The sequence below is a fragment of the Suncus etruscus genome, chromosome 8, assembly GCF_024139225.1.
Source record: "Suncus etruscus isolate mSunEtr1 chromosome 8, mSunEtr1.pri.cur, whole genome shotgun sequence".
Taxonomy (NCBI): domain Eukaryota; kingdom Metazoa; phylum Chordata; class Mammalia; order Eulipotyphla; family Soricidae; genus Suncus; species Suncus etruscus.
In genome coordinates this window covers 44,889,739-44,909,709 of record NC_064855.1, presented here as the reverse complement: position 1 = coordinate 44,909,709, position 19,971 = coordinate 44,889,739, and the positions used below count along the sequence as shown (strand labels likewise).

Here is a 19,971-nt window from a genome sequence, read left to right as displayed (position 1 = left end):
CACTCTTGTGGTGAGCTTCCTGAGGTGAACTGTAACTTCCAGCTTTCTCTTTTGTCTCTGAAAATTATTGCAAGAATGTCTTTCTTTTTTCTTAAAACTCATAGATGAGTGAGACCATTCTGCATCGTTCTCTTTTCTCTGACTTATTTCACTCAGCATAATAGATTCCATGTACATTCACGTATAGGAAAATTTTATGACTTCATCTCTCCTGACAGTTGCATAATATTCCATTGTATATATGTACCACATTTTCTTTAGCCATTCAGCTGTTGAAGGGCATCTTGGTTATTTCCAGAGTCTGGCTATTGTAAATAGTGCTGCAATTAATATAGGTGTAAGGAAGGGATTTTTGTATTGTATTTTTGTGTTTCTAGGGTATATCCCTAGGAATGGTATAGCTGGATCGTGTGAGAGCTCGATTTCCATTTTTTGGAGGAATCTCCATATCGCTTTCCATAGAGGTTGGACTAAACGGCATTCCCACCAGCAGTGGATAAGAGTTCCTTTCTCTCCACATCCCCACCAGCACTGCTTGTTCTCATTCTTTGTGATGTGTGCCAATCTCTGTGGTGTGAGGTGGTACCTCATTGTTGTTTTGATTTGCATTTCTTGATGATTAGTCATGTGGAGCATTTTTTCATGTGTCTTTTGGCCATTTGTATTTCTTCTTTGTCAAATTGTCTATCCATTTCTTCTCCCCATTTTTTGATGGGATTAGATTCTTTTTCTTGTAAAGTTCTGTCACTACTTTGTATATTTTGGATATTAGCCCCTTATCTGATGGGTGTTGGATGAATAGTTTCTCAGCTTAATATATTCCCATCTGTTAATCTCTGCTTTCACTTGTTTGGAGACTGCAGTTTACTCTTCTTTAGTCTCAATGTCATGGAGTGTTTTACCTACATGTTGTTCCATATACCTTGCATTGGTCCTCAAGCTATGGCCCGCGGGCCACATATTGTATTTGTATCTGTTTTGTTTCTTCATTGCAAAATAAGGTATATGCAGTGTGCATAAGAATTCGTTCATAAGTTTTGTTTTTACTATAGTCAGACCCTCCAAGGATCTGAGGGACAGTGAACTGGCCCCCTGTTTAAAAAGTTTGAGGACCCCTGCATGGTATCAGTTCTGATATCTAGGTCTTTAATACATTTGGATTTTACCTTCGTACATGTTAGCTGAGGGTCTAAGTTCAATTTTTTGCAAGTGGCTAGCCAGTTGTGCCAATACCACTTGCTGAAGAGGCTTTCCTTGCTCCATTTAGGATTTCTTGCTCCTTTATCAAAAACTAGGTGATTGTATGTATGTGAGTACTCAAGCCTAGTCCACTGATCTGAGGGTCTGTCTTTATTCCAATACCATGCTGTTTTGATAACTATAATGTTCAACATAGTTTCAAATTGTTTGGGTATTGGAAGTGGAATTGACAATGATGCTGATGCATATTCAGTGACTAGTATCTTGATGGCAGTAGGCACCAATTTATTTATTGTAGATTTGGTCATCTTAAAGATGATATTTTGTAAGCAGAAATTATTTCTGGTATTTTGTAAGCAGAAATAAGTATATTGATAACATGAGAACTTGAGTAACCTGGGATCCATCTAGCATAAGTCATATTGGAACAATTGACACTCTCTGTATAGAAACATGAGGCTTTATTTATTGCTTTGTCGTCGTATGACTCAACTCTGGACCAGATCCCACTTCTATTAAGATATTATTTGCTCTTTTAAACAGAGACTGCAGAGTTTATACATTAGATCTTTGATGTAGGGATAAATTAATGAATATGGTTTTAAAAGCCATCATGTTTATTATTGATAATGATAAAAATGAAAATCTGACATTTGAAAAATATTTTAAAATGATGTAACAAATATACTGATTTAGAAATATATTTCAATTATATAATTATGTTTTACATTATATGATTATATAAAATATAATACATGTAATTATATATTGAATTAAATCAATTGTATACAGTATATAGATTTAGAAATATAAAGCCAGTATTGTCTCAAAATTTTAATTCTATCAGTATATTAAGTTTTCACATCAGATGAATCTGTCTCTTTTGTTACACGTATCTCCCAAGAAAATAATCATACAATTGGGATTGAAGTCATAACTAGTATTGATTTCACTATTAGCATAGTAAGGTTTTTAAATTACAAGTTTTATTTACTAGTATTGGATTGAATAAGTATTATAGATAACAGTTATATTTATTGATTTTCTTCTAATACATTGATTATAAACTAAATACTTTTTGTTTAGTGATGATTTCTACATGGTTGCTTTTTTCATTAGTGTCCAGTGAGAAATTTAATAATTCTTTAGTTGTAAGTGATAGCCTATATGTATAATGCATAGCACCATTAAGGTAGTTAAATTAAAAAACATAATGAATTTTGATTTTTTCCTTTATTCTCTTGCAACTATATTTGCCCACCACATATACATATATATCAAATAAGAGGAAATAAAATTATACACCAAATACCCATTCTTATTTTTTTGAAGTTACATAATTTAAGTAAGTAAAAGTTTTAAAAGATATTAGTGGTAACTTAAATTTGTGAAATAAAAAGTTTGAGTAATATTTTCAGATTAAATTTTTCAAGAGGGGCTAGAGAGAGTGTATAGTCTTGTCCACATCTTATTTTACTTGTCCACATCTTACTTGGGTTCAATCTCTGGTACCAGGTATAGTCCCCTGAGCTCTGCCAGGAATAAGCCCTGAGCACCATCAGATGTGGTGAAATAAATAAATGAAATACAAAAAAAAATTGGGGGGGGGTGTTAGGGCCACACCCAGTGATGCTCAGGGTTTACTCCTGGTTATGCTCTCAGAAATTGCTCCTGACTTGGGGGACCATATGGAACACTGGGAGGTTGAACCGTGGTCCATCCTAGGGCTTGGGCAAGGCAGATTGTGTCACTGTTCCAGCCCCGAAATAAAAATTTTAAGTGTTGTATTTTTTTAAATTGTTGTTTTCTTCCAGATAAATCTACGCCTCATCTTGGTAAGCGGGAAAACGAAGGAGTTCCTCTTTTCTCCTAACGATTCAGCTTCAGACATTGCAAAGCATGTGTATGACAATTGGCCAATGGGTGAGTGGTGTTTTTACCTTGAAAGTGAAAAATGTTAATTTTTTATGCCGTGCCTGTTTAATAAACATTTTTGGGGGGTTTTGGGCCACACCCAGTGATGCTCAGGGGTTACTCCTGGCTATGCGCTCAGAAGTCGCTCCTGGCTTGGGGGACCATATGGGACACCGGGGGATCGAACCGCGGTCCGTCCTAGGCTAGCGCTGGCAAGGCAGACACCTTACCTCTAGCGCCACCGCCCGGCCCTGATAAACATTTAAAAAAGACTTTCAGTTCAAAAAAGGAGCTGGAGAGAAAGTACAGTGGATAAGTGGTTAGTATAGCCAATCTGGAACCTTCAACATCTCATATGGTACCCCTGAGCACCGCCAGAAGTGATTCTGAAGTGTAATCAGGAGAAGATCCTTCACATCGCTGGGTGTGGCCCAAAAACCAAACCAAAAAAATAAAAACAAAAACAAAAAACTAATAAGGGTCAGAGAGAGAGAGTACATTAAGTAAGTTACTTTTCTTGCATCTCACTGAGCACTGAACCAGGTGTATCCCTGACACCACCAGGATTGGCCCAAAGCCAAAAATGTTATTAAAGAACAAGTAAGTTATTGAAGACTTATGTCTTGAAGAATTCCTGCAAGCTTCCTAGATTTTACTTTTCACCTAATTCATTGCAAAATATAAAGGTCCAATCATAAGATCATCTCAATAGATGCAGAGAAAGCATTCGATGAGGTCCAACACCCATTCTTTTTTTAAAAAATCTTTAAACACCGTGATTACAAATATGATTGTAGTTGTATGATTTCAGTCATATAAAGAACACCCCCCTTCACCAGTGCAACATTCCCACCACCAATGTCCCAAACCTCCCCACCCCACCCACACCTGTACTCAAGACAGGCTTTCTACTTCCCTCATTCATTCACATTGTTAGGATAGTTCTCAATGTAGTTATTTCTCTAACAGCACTCATCGTTCTTTGTAGTGAGCTGCATGTCGTGAGCTACATCTTCCAGCCCTCATCTCTTTTGTCTCTGAACATTATTGCAAGAAAGTCTTTCATTTTTCTTAAAACCCATAGATGAGTGAGACCATTGTGCGTCGTTCTCTCTCTCTGACTTATTTCACTCAGCATAATAGATTCCATGTACATCATGTATAGGAAAATTTCATGACTTCATCTCTCCTGATGGCTGCATTTGTGTATATGTATCATAGTTTCTTTAGCCATTCATCTGTTGAAGGGCATCTTGGTTGTTTCCAGAGTCTAACTATTGTAAATAGCTCTGCAGTGAATATAGGTGTAAAGAAGGGATTTTTGTATTGTATTTTTGTGTTCTTCAGGTATATTCCTAGGAGTGGTATAGCTGGATCGTATGGGAGCTCAATTTCCAGTTTTTGGAGGAATCTTCATATCGCTTTCCATAAAGGTTGGACTAGACAGTATTCCCACCAGCTGTGAAAGAGAGTTCCTTTCTCTCCACATCCCTGCCAGCACTGCTTGTTTTCCTTCTTTGTGAAATGTGCCGATCTCAGTGGCGTAAGATGATACCTCATAGTTCTTTTTATTTACATCTCCCTGATGATTAGTTATGTGGAGCATCTTTTCATGTGCCTTTTGGCCATTTGCATTTTGTCTTTTACAAAGTGTCTGTTCATTTCTTCTCCCTATTTTTTGATGGGGTAAGAAGTTTTTTTCTTGTAAAGTTTTGCAGTACCTTCTATATTTTGGATATTAGTCCTTTATCTTATGGGTGTTGAGTGAATAATTTCTCCCACTCAGTGGGTGGCTTTTGTGTTCTGGGCACTATCTCCTTTGAGGTGCAAAAGCTACTCAGCTTAATGTATTTCCATCTATTTATCTCTGCTTCCACTTGTTTGGAGAGTGCTGTTTCCTCCCTAAAGATGCCTTTAGTCTCAGTGTCATGGAGTGTTTTACCTACATGTTGTTCTATAGATCTTATGGTTTCAGATCTGATATCAAGGTCTTTATCCATTTGGATTCTACCTTCGTACATGGTGTTAGCTGGGGGTCTGAGTTTGCTTTTTGCAAGTGGCTAACCAGTTCTTTCAACACCACTTGTTGAAGAGGCTTTCCTTGCTCCATTTAGGATTTCTTGCTCCTTTATCAAAAACTAGATGGTTGTATTTCTAGGGAACATTCTCTGAGTACTCAAGCCTATTCCACTGATTTGAGGGTCTGTCTTTATTCCAATACCAATTGATAACTATTGCTTTGTAATACAGCTTAAAATTGGGGAAAGTAATGCCTCCCATATTCCTTTTCCCAAGGAGTGCTTTAGCTATTTGAGGGTGTTTATTGTTCCAAATGAATTTCAGCAGTGTTTGACCCACTTCTTTGAAGAATGTCTTGGGTATCTTTAGAGGAATTGTGTTAAATCTGTACAATGCTTTTCGGAGTATTGCCATTGTAATGATGTTGATCCTGCCAATCCATGAGCAGGGCCAACACCCATTCTTGATAAAAACTCTTATCAAAATGGGAATGAAAGGAACTTTTTTCATAGTCAAGGCCATCTACCACAAGCCAATGGCAAATATTGTTATCAATGGAGAAAAACTAAAAACCTTTCCCCTAAAATGCTGTACAAGGCAAAGCAGCCCTCCCTCACCACTCCTATTCAACATTGTACTGGAAGTACTTGCTATAATGATTAGGCAAGAAAAAGATATGAAGGGCATCCAGATAGGTAAGGAAGAAGTCAAGCTTTCACTGTTTACAGATGATATTTAGAATGATGATATTTAGAAAATCCTAAAGACTACCAAAAAGCTTCTAGAAACAATAAATTCATATAGAAAAGTGGCAGGCTACAAAAATTAACATGCAAAAGTTAATGGCCTTGGTAAATACCAGTAATGATAGAGAAGAAATGAACATTAAAAAAACAGTCCCATTCACAGTAGTGCCCCACAAACTCAAATATCTTGGGGTCAATTTAACTAAAAAGGTGAAGGACCTATACAAAGAAAACTACAAATCCCTGCTTCAAGAAATGAGAGGATACAAGGAAATGGGGGCATACCCCGTTCTTGGTTTGGCAAGATTGATATCATAAAATGGCAATACTCCCCAAAGCATTGTACAGATTTAATGCAATCCCTCTAAAGATACCCATGACATTTTTCAAAGAAGTGGATCAAACACTCCTGAAATTCATTTGGAACAGTAAATACCCACGAATAGCTAAAACAATCCTTAGGAAAAGGAATATGGGAGGCATTACTTTCCCCAATTTTAAACAGTATTACAAAGCAATAGTTATCAATTCAGCATGGTGTTGGAATAAAGACATCCTCAGATCAGAGTGGAATAGACGTGAGTATTCAGAGAATGTGCCCTAGACATACAGTGAACTAATCTTTGATAAAGGGGCAAGAAACCCAAAATGGAACAAGAAAAGCCTCTTCAAGAGCGGTGTTGGCACAACTGGGTAGCCACTTGCAAAAAATCAAACTTAGACCTCCATCTAAAATCATGCACAAAAGTCAAATTCAAATGGATTAAAGACATTGAAATCAGGCCTGAAGCCACAAGGTATATAGAACAACATGTAGGTAAAACACTGTATGGCATTGAGACTAAAAGTATCTTCAGGGAGGAAACATCACTGTCCAAATAAGTAGAAGCAGGGATAAACAGATGGGACTATATTAAGCTGAGAAGCTTCTGCACCTCAAAGGAAATAGTGCCTAAGATACAAAAGCCACCCATAGAATGGGAGAAACTATTAACCAAATACCCATCAGACAAGGGGTTAATATCGAAAATATACAAGGTACTGACAGAACTTAATAAAAAAAGTATATACCCCTATCAAAATATTAAAAATTAGAGACACTTCTTCAAAGAAGAAATACAAATGGCCAAAAGACACATGAAAAAATGCTCCACATCACTGATCATCAGGGAGATGCAAGTCAAAACTACAATTAGGTACTATCTCACAGAGATTGGCACACATCACAAAAACAAGAATAATCAGTGTTGGCGGGGATGTGGAGAGAAAGGAACTCTTATTCACTGCTGGTGGGAATGCTGTCTAGTCCAGCCTTTATGGAAAATGATGTGGAGATTCCTCAAAAAACTGGAAATTGTTCTCCCATATGACTCAGCTATTCTACTCCTAGGGATATACCCTAGGGACACAAAAATACAATACAAAAATCCCTTCCTCACACCTATATTTATTGCAGCGCTATTTACAATAGCCAGAATCTGGAAACAATCAAGATGCCCCTCCAGAGATGAATGGCTAAAGAAACTATGGTACATTTACACAATGGAGTATTATGCAGCCGTCAGGAGAGATAAAGTCATGAAATTTTCCTATACATGGAAATCTATTACGTTTAGTGAAATAAGTCAAAAGAAGGAGATAGACACAGAATAGTCTTATTTATGGGTTTTAGGAAAAATTAAAGACATTACTGTAATAAAGCCCAGAGACAATAGAGTTAAGCACTGGAAGCTCACCACAAAGAGTGGTGAATGCTGTTAGGAAAATATCTATACTAACAACCAGCATGACATTGTTAAAGAATGAGAGAAATAGAATGCCTATTGTGAATACAGGCAGGAGTGGGGGAGGAGGGTGGTATTGGTGGTGGGAATGTTGCATTCTGTTTATGATTGAAATCCAACTAAAACATGCTTATAATCATAGTGCTTAAATGAATAAAAGAAAAAAATGGAAAAAAAACCAAAAAGTTTTAACTATTTTAATATAAATTTAAAATATGCTTTTTAAAATAAAATGATACACTACTTTCATATCAATAAATCTATGCCAAAATACAAAGGAAAGAAAATGATCTTTAACAGGTTATATAATTCATAATAAATTCTCTTTGGCCTATTTTATCTATATCCTGTTTTAAATTAAATTTGGCATAAAATTAATTTATTATGTATATCAGCATTTGCTGTACTATTACAAGGTCAGGAAGTCTAAAATCCATCTATCCCTTCAAAATTTGTCTTATTTTGGGGCCATACATGACTGTTCAGGGGTAACTCCTCATTGTACCAGGAATCACTACTGGCCGTGCTGGCTGTCGGGATTGAACCCAGGTTGGTTGTGCGCAAGGCAAGCACCCTATCCAGTAATATGCCATCTCTGGTCTCTATAATTTGATTTTTTTTCCCCCCTTTATGGTGGAGGTAGGAGGCTGGAAGTATTCAACCACTATCTACCCATGGCTCAGTGTTCGGGGATTGTTGCCATTATTTGGGCAAGTGGACAGAGATACGGTGCTGGAGGAACCCAGGCTTTCTGCATATAAAATATGCTCATCCCAATGAGCTTTCTTTTCATCCCTGTTCTTTGAATTGTAAGCCAGTCGGTATCCATGATAAACAAAATTAAGGAAAGAAGAGCAATAAAGAATTCCTTCCTCTTCCTGCTTCTTTATTTTCTGCCTTTCCTCTCTAAAATGAGTCTTTAGTTCAAAATTCCTTTGAACTTTTCCTAAGTCATCTTTTTTATGGTATATGCCAGGTGACTTAACTGTTTTCTCTCTCACTCCATTTTACTAGCCAGAGCAATTTGAATTTGTAAGGGACAGGAGCTGTCTCAACAAAGGACACAGTGTACACAAAAGGAATTAGATTACTGTTTATTGATTGTAAATAATATATAGACACAATATATATAGAATATAATATATATAGAATATAATATAATATATATTCAATATAATATATAGAAATTTGTTCTAAAGAAGCTCACTGCTTACCCATGAATATGACAGTGTTGACTTTAGTATCCTTGTGTTTTGAATATTTAGTTATCTCCAATCACCACAAAACCTCTATTCATACAGTGCACCAAAATTCAGCCTTTACTTAGCAAGAATGCATTACTTATGTATTCTGTTCTTTCTAGTTAGTTTCTTAATAAGCCTTAATCCAAATGTGGACACTAAAATTTTAGTGCTGGCTCTGTAAGGTGATTGAGTATTTGAGTAATCTAGATCAGAATTTCCCGAAGTGGAGGGAGAAAAGAAGATGGGAAGTGTCACTCTTTCGACTTCAAACTGTACTATAAATCAATAGAAATTAATACAACATGATACAGGAATACAAATAGAGTCTTAGATGAATCAGATAGAATTGATAATAGGGTATATGAACAGGTAATCTTCAATGAAAGAGCAAAAGGTATGAAGTAGAGTAAGAAAAACCTCTTCAACAGGGGTGTTAAATAAAGTTGTTGACCACATGCAAAATAAAAAAAAGAACTCAAGACTCCTTTTTAACATCACATACAAAAGTAAAATCAAAGTGAATTAAATACCTTGTTATCCCAAGTAAGTCCATACGTTACATTGAGGAAAACATAGATAGAACTTCCCATGACATTGATGCTAGAGGCATTTTTAAGGAGTCAACACCATTCACCAAGAAGCAAATATAAACAAATGGACCTACATTAAATTGTGAAGCTCTTCACCTCAAAAGAAGCAATTAACAAAATACAAAGGTATCCCACAGATTGGGAGAAAATATTTTCATACCACTCATCTAATAAAGGTATGAGATACATACCTTCCTGTCTTCTAAGGTAGAATTTTACAAGAAAAAAATAGCCAGTTCCAAAAAAAAAAAAAAGAGAAGTGATGAACAAAAACTTTCTCACGACATGCAAATGGTCAAAAGCAAATGAAAAAGTGTTTTGCATCAATGAATTGCATATCAAAATAATAGTGAGGTACCGCCACAGCAGTCCAAATATACTGTGACTTATCATAGTTTTTGTATTAGCATCAGCTAATACAAAGAATATACTAGAATTGAGACAGGTGATGAATGAATGCTCAACTCTTCATCAAAACCAGAGCTTAAATTATTAAATATACAAGTTAGTAAAAAGTAAGCAGGAATCTGGAACAATAGTATACAGTGAGTAGAACATTTGTATTGTATTAATCAATCCAGGCTCAATTCCAGGCATCCCAAATGATTCCCCATCCCCTCCAGGAGTGATTCCTGAGAGTAGAGAGGAGTTAAGTTCTGAGCACTGACCATACGATTCACCCCCAAAACAAACAATAATCGTATGTTCTCTAACAACATCAGAGTCCTAATAGCAGAGCCCCATATTTTAATCTCATGTGTATACTTGCTGTAATGAAATTGTTGGTCGCTCATCCAACGCATCACTTTGCCTTTTATTTTCTTTGTGAACTAACATAGCTTTGCAGTAATCACATTTGGTTTTGCTGTGTGTTTATTTTTTGTGGGGATGAAATAGTCTTTAGTGATATTTACTAATTACTTTAAAAAGACAATGAAGTAGTAAATCAATGTTTTTCGGAAGCAGGTATTTAGGGGGTTTGTTGTTGTTATTTCTTTCTTTTTGGTTTCTGTTTCAGTTTATTGAGGTCTAACTCTTTCATTATTCTCTATACTAATATATTTTTAGTTCCAAAGTATCTCTCTGATTTGAATCTGAATATTTAGACCAATGCAGAAATACTTTGTGAGCTAAATGTGCCTAATAAGTTCATTATTCTTTTCAGACTGGGAAGAAGAGCAGGTTAGCAGTCCAAATATTCTACGACTTATTTATCAAGGGCGATTTTTACATGGAAATGTCACATTAGGAGGTAAGTCACCTTTGTAATGTAATTACATGTATATTGCCATAGCAATATTTGTGCTTTAAAATTATTTATTAAAATGTTATCTCAAATTTAGTATAAATCTGTTTTTTAGCATTTCAATGTCTTTACATTTTATATTCTGTTAAATTTAATTTTAGCCCTATGGTAAGTTTACTTCCTTATGAAATAAACTCATTATAGGTTGGAATTGGGACCTGTTTTTTCATAAGTATAATTTTATTATATTCTGTGTAATATTATTGAGCTATGAAGTTTTAAAGTTAAAACCAAAGTAGAAAAGTTTGTGATGAATGGTTTTTCAGTTGTAATAATGAAGGAATGTTTTAAGATTGATATAATTGCCAGTCATACAAAAATAAAACTAGATGATAGAACTTCAAGTGAGTGACAATAGGATGTGGTAATAGAGCAGATTTTGGAACCAGACTGACTGTCCAAGATGTAGCTGAGTTCCACTTCTTACTGGCAATGATTGTTTTGTGTTCAGTATTGTTCTTATCATTAAAATGGAGTAACAACAGTGCATACCTCAAAGGGTAGAAGGTTTGATTAGCTTGTTTATTCTAGGCACTTAGAACAGTGCTTGGCACACAGTAAAACGCCTTAATTATTAACTATTATGGCTTCTTAAGGTATTCGGAGGAAAATAGCTCAATAGTGCCCCCTAACGGGGGGCATGTTTTTTACCACCAGCAATTTTGTTTTTATTATGTTTCTCAGATATAGTCAATAAGAAACTTGTGGGTAAATTAGCTTACTTTTAACACATCTTTGTTGAAATGTCTCTTTTTATCTAAAATACATTCCACCTGTTTTTGTCCTCAAAAGCATATTTTCAGTTATTTATTCAGCATTTTATTTCTTATTTGTCAGTACTCTGCTAAATAATTGAAGACGGTATATCAAGGTAGAATCTTCAGGGTGTTTCATACATTATGTAAGAAAAGCATACAGTTCACCCTTCAAATACTGGGCAAAAGACTGAAGTAAAAGCATATCTTGATTTCATTTTCTACATACCCTAGTTCAGGACCATGTCATAAAAGCTGCAAAGTGCCACTCCCTTGCAGTGATGGTACAAGGTCAGAGAACAGGCTGAAGCAACTAGAGTCAGCGACCTGGCACTCAGAAAGTTCACCAAATCACCTTAGTGACTCGATCAGTCTGGAGAGAGTGCAGCTTAGAAACCAGGTAGGGTTTTTCCAGAAAAACCTCCAAGAAAAGTTTTATAAGCAACATAGTAGCTATGGAATGGGTCACCAAGGGTTAGAGATTTAACCAGTTAGTGTCAAAACTGGAGAACAGTATGGCTCTAGCAATTTTTTATTTCTTTGGAGATAGTGACAGTCTTAGAACATATCAGAGAGAATAAGTCACTGTTGGACAGCTGCCCCTGACATTGATGGTCTGAAACCATTTAATAGTTGACATGTCTCTCATAATAAATCAAAGATAACCCAAAAAAGAATCATTTAAAATATAGTTGTTTTAATTGGTAATTCTCTCCTTTGTATGTTACATGGGCCAATTCAATGTAAGAATTGACTCTTAGCAACCAACACTGATTCTGTCATGAAGATTTTCTTTTTGTTCTATTTTATTGGTTTTTGGGCCCACACCCACCTTCTCTCAGGGGTTATTCCTGCCTCTGTGCTCAGAAATCATTCCTGGCAGGCTTGGGGAACCATTTGGAATGTCAGGGATTAAACCTGGGTCTGTCCCAGTTTGGCCATGTGCAAGGCAAACGCCCTACCACTGTGCTATCACTCTAGCCCTGCTTTTCTATTATTATTATTATTATTATTATTATTATTATCGTTATTATTATATCTATACCTCAAATAAACTTTGTAAATGTTGAGGAAATTTAATCTTTTGACTACGTAAGTGAACCTAAAGACTTTATTTCCCTTTGGGTATGGGTATTGATCTATATGTCTTTCTCGTATGGCCTTAGAGTTATTAATTTCATTTTAAATGTTTTGGAATTTATGCTAAAATTGTTAATTTATTACCATTCAGATATAAATTTTGGGCAATATTCTCATTTGTTTTTGAGTAACAATTTGGATTATTTTTTATCATTCCATGAAATCTTTCAATTTGATAGAATTTATTCATTTTTTTCAAAAACAAAAACAGTGAACTACCCCTTGTTTTAGTCCTGTACCTTTCAAGTCTGTTTAGCTGGGTTTTTAATAAAGAATAATAACATTTTGCTTTTGATTTTTTTTTAATCACTTTTTCTTTTTTAGTCACCAGTATTATAGTATACTTGAATGTGAGTTATAAAGGGGGATAGCATACAAAGTGATAGCTACTAATATTCAAATATTCAAGTAACCAGTTTGAAGAAGGTTGAGGTTTCATCTATATGGTCTCGTAATGCAGCAAAGCATCTCTCATACTCAATTCCAAGGCCTGTGAATCGAAAAGTACCTTGGCTTTTACTCCCCACAAGAATATATCAAAAGACTTAATTGGGAGTCTTATAATGCCTGTGGAAGCTCAATTACCTGTCTGTATAACAATACATCTTAAGATATGTATTCCTGAATATACAAGTAGCCTCCTCCACCACTTGTTTTATTCGAATAACTTTTTTTTAACTCAGTTTTATTTATTTGTTCTATTTTAATATATACATTTTTTTCTCTATCCTTACCATTTTTGGTGCTGCTTGGTACAAAAAGCCTTGACTGGGATAAAAGCTCAGAACAAAATCAGATGACAGAGACTGTGTGCAGCCTGTCATCCTTAGCCAGAATAGCACCAGCAACACAGTATGACACCATACGTTTTTGTATGGGCACAGTAAAAAAAAAAAAGGGGAAACCATATACACAGAAACAAGATCTCATCTTCTAGGGATAAGAACTCACTTTTTATAGCAGAAGGGTGCCTCCCATCCTGAACATGTGTCATGTGGATACAACCAGTCCCCAGGAGATTGGACAGTGTTAGTCCAATCCAAAACCCCACATTTCCGACGTAGAAATGATACAGCTCCGGGCAACACCACCAGGAACTAAGCTCCATTGGGAGATTTAGAACGCTACTCTGACACCAACTTGTGCCAGTTTTGATATGACAGAGAGGAAAGGAAAACTTGACCTAAGACCAGACTGTCCTATCACATTACCTAACACTAAATGGAAATCAGAAGAGATATCTTCCTTTGAACTGTGAAAAATAAGAGCACCAACAACAGAAAACTGACTTTGACAACCGTGACTAAACAGAGCCTACCTTGGGACTAATAAGGAAAACCCTATTCTAGGCTGTAGTCCAGGACACATAAACAACAACAACAACAAGATGTCTTATTGCAGAGGTCCAACTTGGACAACAGAGACTGAGCAGAACCTTTGGATCCATAATATCCTAGGCTTCGGCTTAGGGACTGAACGAAAACAGGGAGCAAATGTTACAGAAGACTGAACACCACAACAACGATGGATAGGAACCTCTAGAACCTAGAGACTCTAACCTAGACCCTGACCTATAACCTGCACAAATACCAAGATCGCTAGCTACAGTGGTTTGATTTTTTCACACACAACCGAGAGGAAACTTTCCTGGCATCACAAAAAAGCCTTTGGGATGGGGTAATGAGTATATATGGAGCCAGGGGTTGATCCCATGATGGTATGCTTCAAGGATGGAGAAACCCTGAATCTCTTAGGCCACAGGAATTCCCTTTCTTCCCCAATGCTTACTGTGCCTATGCAAAAAAAAAAAAAAGTGGGGGGAACGCCAAACCCTACCACTCCAGCACCCATACTTTTTCTTGTTTTGTTTTGATTTGTTAGTTTTTTACTTTATTTTCCTTCTCTTTTTTCTTCCACTTTTCTCTTTCTTTTTCATTCTTGTGGTTATTATTTAGAGATTTATTTTTATTTGCCGGGTCCATTTTTTTCTTTTTTCTTCCATTTTTCTTTTTTTTTTTTTTCTCCTTTCTTTTTTTGGTAGTTGTCACCAAATTTTTTTCTCCCCTTTTTCTTATCCTTTTTATCTCCAATGACGGTGGAATAGATGCTCAATCTACAACAAGCTGTAAAGTGGAGAGCAGTTGCACTAGCATACTGTGGGGTAGAGGAGGGAGATATGGGATGCATGCTGGGACTAGGGGTGGAGGGAGGACAGCACTGGTAGTGGGAATGCCCCTCATTCATTGTCACTATGTACCATAAATGATGCAGTGAAAAATTTGTAATGCACTTTGGTCACAATAAAAATTTAAAAAATAAAATAAATAAAAAATAGAAAAAGATTTGAGGTGCCCAACATTGTAAATTAGACAGGACAAACTGGAAAATTGAAGGCTGGTAATTTTGTATCCAATTTAAAAAATAGTACTTGAACAAAGTGAAAAATTTGCAAATAGCAGAGAAGCAATTTACCCAGGGCTGACTTACTAGACTGATAAAATAAAGTTTGATTTGTATATAATTGCAATTAATACAGTACAAATAGTGGGTTTTTGAATAATATAAAGTCTTACTTTCAATTTATTATTTCACATTAATGTCAAGGAAATTATCAGTATGTTTTCTCTTCATCATAATATATCTTTGTGAACCCTTATGCTTTGTTTGAACTTTAGAAGCTTAGAGAAGGAACTGAAAATAGCGGGCCAACTTTAAATAATGTATTTAATGGATGAGGAAATAAAATAGAAGATAATTAGGCTCATCTCATCTACATATTAATCATAACACTGTGGGAGAAGATTGAAAATACATCAACCTATGGCTCGTACTTGATAAGTAGTTTCTTGGATCTGTAGAAAGTAGAGTATGGGGTGTCACATCACTACCATGGAAATAACTCGGAAGTCAGATACTCAGCAGTTTCTAATTTTATGCAGAGTAAAGAGATTTACAGTGAAATTTGATACTTGTATTTGTACAAGTACAAGTTTTTGACTGTGAGCATTCATTCCTGACTTGTACTTGAACAAGTTTTAACTGAATTAATATATATATTATTCTCTGACAAGATTATTAGCAGATCAAGTAGATCAAGATCGTTAGCAGATTAGCAGTAAAACAAGACAATGTTTTACTTTTTAAGCAATGTTTTTATGAAAATAATTTACTAATTGAAAAATGCAAGCTTAAAAATAAATGTTTTAAATTGCTTGTGATTGCTTTTATTTCTGCATTATAATGGCCGGTTCAGTGTAGTTAGTTATATTGCATAACTGACATATATTTAAATATATAAATATCTGTTCATCTAAATTTTATACCTTAATATTAAAATTTTAATTTCTTTTTATCTCTGTATAATGTCTTTAGTTTAACCATATATGTATGTTTCCTTATCCCCTTTCTTTAATAATATGGATATGAGTTCTGAGATACTATATCCAGTCAGAAGTTAAACCTTTTGAGGAAGTCCTACAAAAAGTATTCCATTAAAATCATTCTGGTTACAGTGATTTTAGTCCCTCAGCATATTTGTTAACAACTTGCCTTTCTCTTTTCACACAGCATTAAAACTTCCTTTTGGTAAAACAACAGTGATGCATTTGGTGGCCAGAGAGACATTGCCAGAGCCAAATTCACAAGGTAAGTGTCCACTAGGTCACAGTTGCTTAAACTTTTTCTACTAACAACTCCTTTCCTTTCCCCCAGTTTTTATGCATTTTTTATGTAATCCCAGGTATATGAAATAGGCATGCAGATTAAACATTATTGAAAATAAAGTCATAAATTTTCTTCAAAACAACACCACACAATTACGTGACCCATGTAGGTTGCAGCTCATAGCTTACTAAGCTTGGAACTAAAGAAGTTCTCTCTTGAGCCTCAGATGCAGCCATTCTAAAAAAGTTTTTATAGATTATGAATATAACTTATTAATAACCAGACAGAATTGAATCTAGCTAAATTTTTAAGAGCATTATTACCGTTTTTTTTTTATTTTAAAAGTATAAGCATTAAATTATGAGAAAATCTAGTTCTTAATATACTTGGGTGCCATCTACTCTAAACCCCTTCATTTGAGGTTTTTGTGGGGTGGATGTTGTCGTTTTATAAACACAGCTTTTCTTGCTCCTAGGTCAGAGAAATCGTGAAAAGACTGGAGAGAGTAATTGCTGTGTGATCCTGTAAAGATGTCTGCTAAGTGTGATGTGGCTGTAGTCTTTGTCTTTCATGCTGCTGGGACAGAAGAGACCCAACATTGCTTCAGAAACCCTTAGGAAGAGTCTGCCTGTGAATTTATGGAACTGAATTACCACATGAACACTTCATCATTTCTCATAAAAATAGAAAGAACCAAGAACATTTTTCACTCTGATTTTTTTGTTTCTGATATTTTTATGTTAAGCAGTTTTATTATATACTGGTTTGTGAATACAGTCAGTCTCCAGGGGAAAAATTAAGAAGTTATCATTCATAGGAGAAATTATTTTTCCTCCACAAAAATTTCCATCACCAGAACTAACAAATCAAATGTTCCAATACAGTTTTCACTAAAATGATTGGCATTATTTTCCTCATAAGCAGAATTTATTACTTGGTTTATGGTATCTAAAAATACTCATGCACAATTCCATACTAAAGACACTCAGCAATTAATGAAGGGCCAACTTAAGAGAAAATGAGAAAGTTACTAAAATGTTGGGTGAATTCTACCAAAGTCAGCCCTGGTGGCTGCACTGGCACAGAATACTAAACTGAGTGTGACTTTTCACTGCAACAAATGAAAAAAAAATGTGCCTGTTGTTTTAAAGCACTCAGTCTAGGGCTGATGAAATGAATTGTTTTTTTCTTTAACTTGTGCACTCTATAGTCAGACAGTAACTGAGTGCTTGTTCACACAGCACAAAAAGGGGCGAGTGCGTTTCCTAGCCTTAATGTGGGAGGGGTAAATTCCAATCACTCGTAGACTTTCATCATTGTGCAAAACTAGTAGAAAACCTCGTTTACTCATCAATTTTATTTACTTCAATATTAGCAAGTTGAATTTTTCCATAATTATTGTTCATCTGTAATTGTGCCCAGTGTCTTACTCAGTAGAGAGTTCAGATGAATTCTTAAAATTCTCCATAGTACTAATTTTATTTCTTTATGTAGTTTGCATTTGGTATTAGTGCTTGCAATTGTATTAAAATCAAAAGGTAATTTTTAAGGCATACATGGGTAAGGATGCCATTCTTTTGTTTTATACCAATAATTTAAAAATTGATATGCTAAAAAAAACTATTTGCACAACACTAAAGCATGAGCTAGTTTCATCTAAATCTGTAAAAATAGAAAAGATTTTATATTTTTTCACTGGGAAGAAATCCTTCCTGGATGAAATTACAAATATGTGTAGAATATATTTAATAAAGAACTTATAAAATACCTAAATATAGAACTTAAATATAGATTGGCGTGTAGTACATAGAACAATATTCCATATACATAACTTTAGCCTTTTTAAGAATCAAATTGCTGGCTGACATTAAGTTCTAAGTAAGTGTTCACAGCCTTGGCAAACATTAAGTGTAAATGGTTTCAAGTGGTCAACTTTGTTTAAAGATTAATTGGATTATTTCCTTCATCTTAACACTGATGAAAAGGCTTTATATGCAGTAGATCTACAAAAAATATTGTTCATACTGATCAGAATTAAATTTGTATAGAGCAGAGTTTTAAAATGAGTGTAAATAGCACTAAACAGTTTCTTTCTGTAACTTGTACTTAATAGATTCTTTCTGTAAAACTAAATTTAAAAAAGTATAGTGCATTTCAGTGGTAATTTTAAAGGTCTTGATTAGGTCAATAATTGTTTAAGTTTTGTTTCATTTATGTTAAATTGTTTTCTGCTTTTATTTCTGAATCTTTTAATTCATTTATTATTACTCTGTTGTTGGTTTGGGGAATATTCCCAGTGTGTCTTTATTATTTCATCTGGCTAAAGTGTGCAGAGTTTCATACAGATAGACTTACATAGTCTTTGTAATCACTAAAATGTCACAGTCATGGGTTGTTAAATATTTATATGCTTTGTTGACTAGCTTAAATGTGAATTCTGTTAGTATTGACTAAAGAAGAATTTAGTAGTTCCTTAATTGGGTAATTAAGCCATTTATTGCTCTATTTTTTTGTAAAGCAAGCTACTATGACTGATTATTTTTAAAATCTATTTTAATTCTAATTACGCTTTCAGTTTTTTTCAAAGTTAAAGACTATCAGTTAATTGTGATTGGTGGTTAAAAAATATCCTCTATTGATTTTCAATATATTTTTTCCGTGTTCCCATATTATAAATTTTCCTTTCACAAAACCTCAATTTCAAGTTTGCAAAACAGATAAACTGGTTGATAGAAAGAATGATATCACACAATACTTAATATCACTGTTGTGAAAAATAGAATAAAAATTAGCAGTAAAATTATTTACTGAAAGCACCAAAAATTTGGATGCCTTAATAGTGTATACATGAAAATACTATCCCTCTTAAAATAGTTCCTTAGGCTGCCTGGAGGTCAGAATTTGGTTGGTCTGTTCCAAGGCTACAACGGAAGATCCTCTGCCAAAATTAACAACTCACTGTCTAAACGTGAGCACCACATAATTCCAATAATGTATATAATGACAGAATTCTGGGCCTAATGACCCAACCCAGATGAATATCCAACTCACTTCTTTTAACCTAAATTATCTTAGACTTTATTAACTATTCTGAACAAAGCAAAAGCTGTCATCTTTATTAAAACCTAAGCATGTCTTCTCTGGATTATTTGCTTTTTCCTGATAAGTTGTATCTTATCATGAAAAATATAGTTCCTAACATCAGTCATTCATATTAAATGAGGTTTTCTCATAACAAACACTTGCCCTTAGTTTTATGTCAACTTGACCAATGTTATAGTAATTTCTGTTAGCTGATTGTGGTAAACAATGTTTAATGTGAAAAGAAATTAAAACTTTATTCATCTGTTGTAGAATATCTCCCTTCTTTTAGATGGTCCCAATTTATTAATTTTGGATTTTGTTCTTTTTATCTTTCAGTTTATTTTGCTACTTCCATAAAGTCAAGAATAGCTAGTCATCCAAAATCACATGCCTTCATACCATCCTTATTGTTAGCTGCAGGTATAGCTTCAATGTTCTCCCATTACCATTTTTGTACCTGATAGCCAGGTACTGATTGGGAGAGAGCTTAAAAGAAAAGCAGCTATGCTCAACTGGTGGAAATGAC

At 34.7% G+C, this 19,971-nt stretch overlaps 1 protein-coding gene across 1 annotated transcript in view; it reads left to right on the top strand.

Moving 5' to 3' along the window:
* UBL3 (ubiquitin like 3) overlaps positions 1-19,717 on the top strand; it is a 71,042-nt gene extending 51,325 nt beyond the window's left edge. The window contains exons 2-5 of the mRNA XM_049778868.1: positions 3,015-3,123; positions 10,663-10,749; positions 16,266-16,343; positions 16,837-19,717. Coding sequence (XP_049634825.1) covers positions 3,015-3,123; positions 10,663-10,749; positions 16,266-16,343; positions 16,837-16,889 — 327 coding nt within the window. The 3' untranslated portion in view covers positions 16,890-19,717. The remainder of the gene's footprint in view (positions 1-3,014; positions 3,124-10,662; positions 10,750-16,265; positions 16,344-16,836) is intronic.
* Positions 19,718-19,971: the final 254 nt, after the last annotated feature.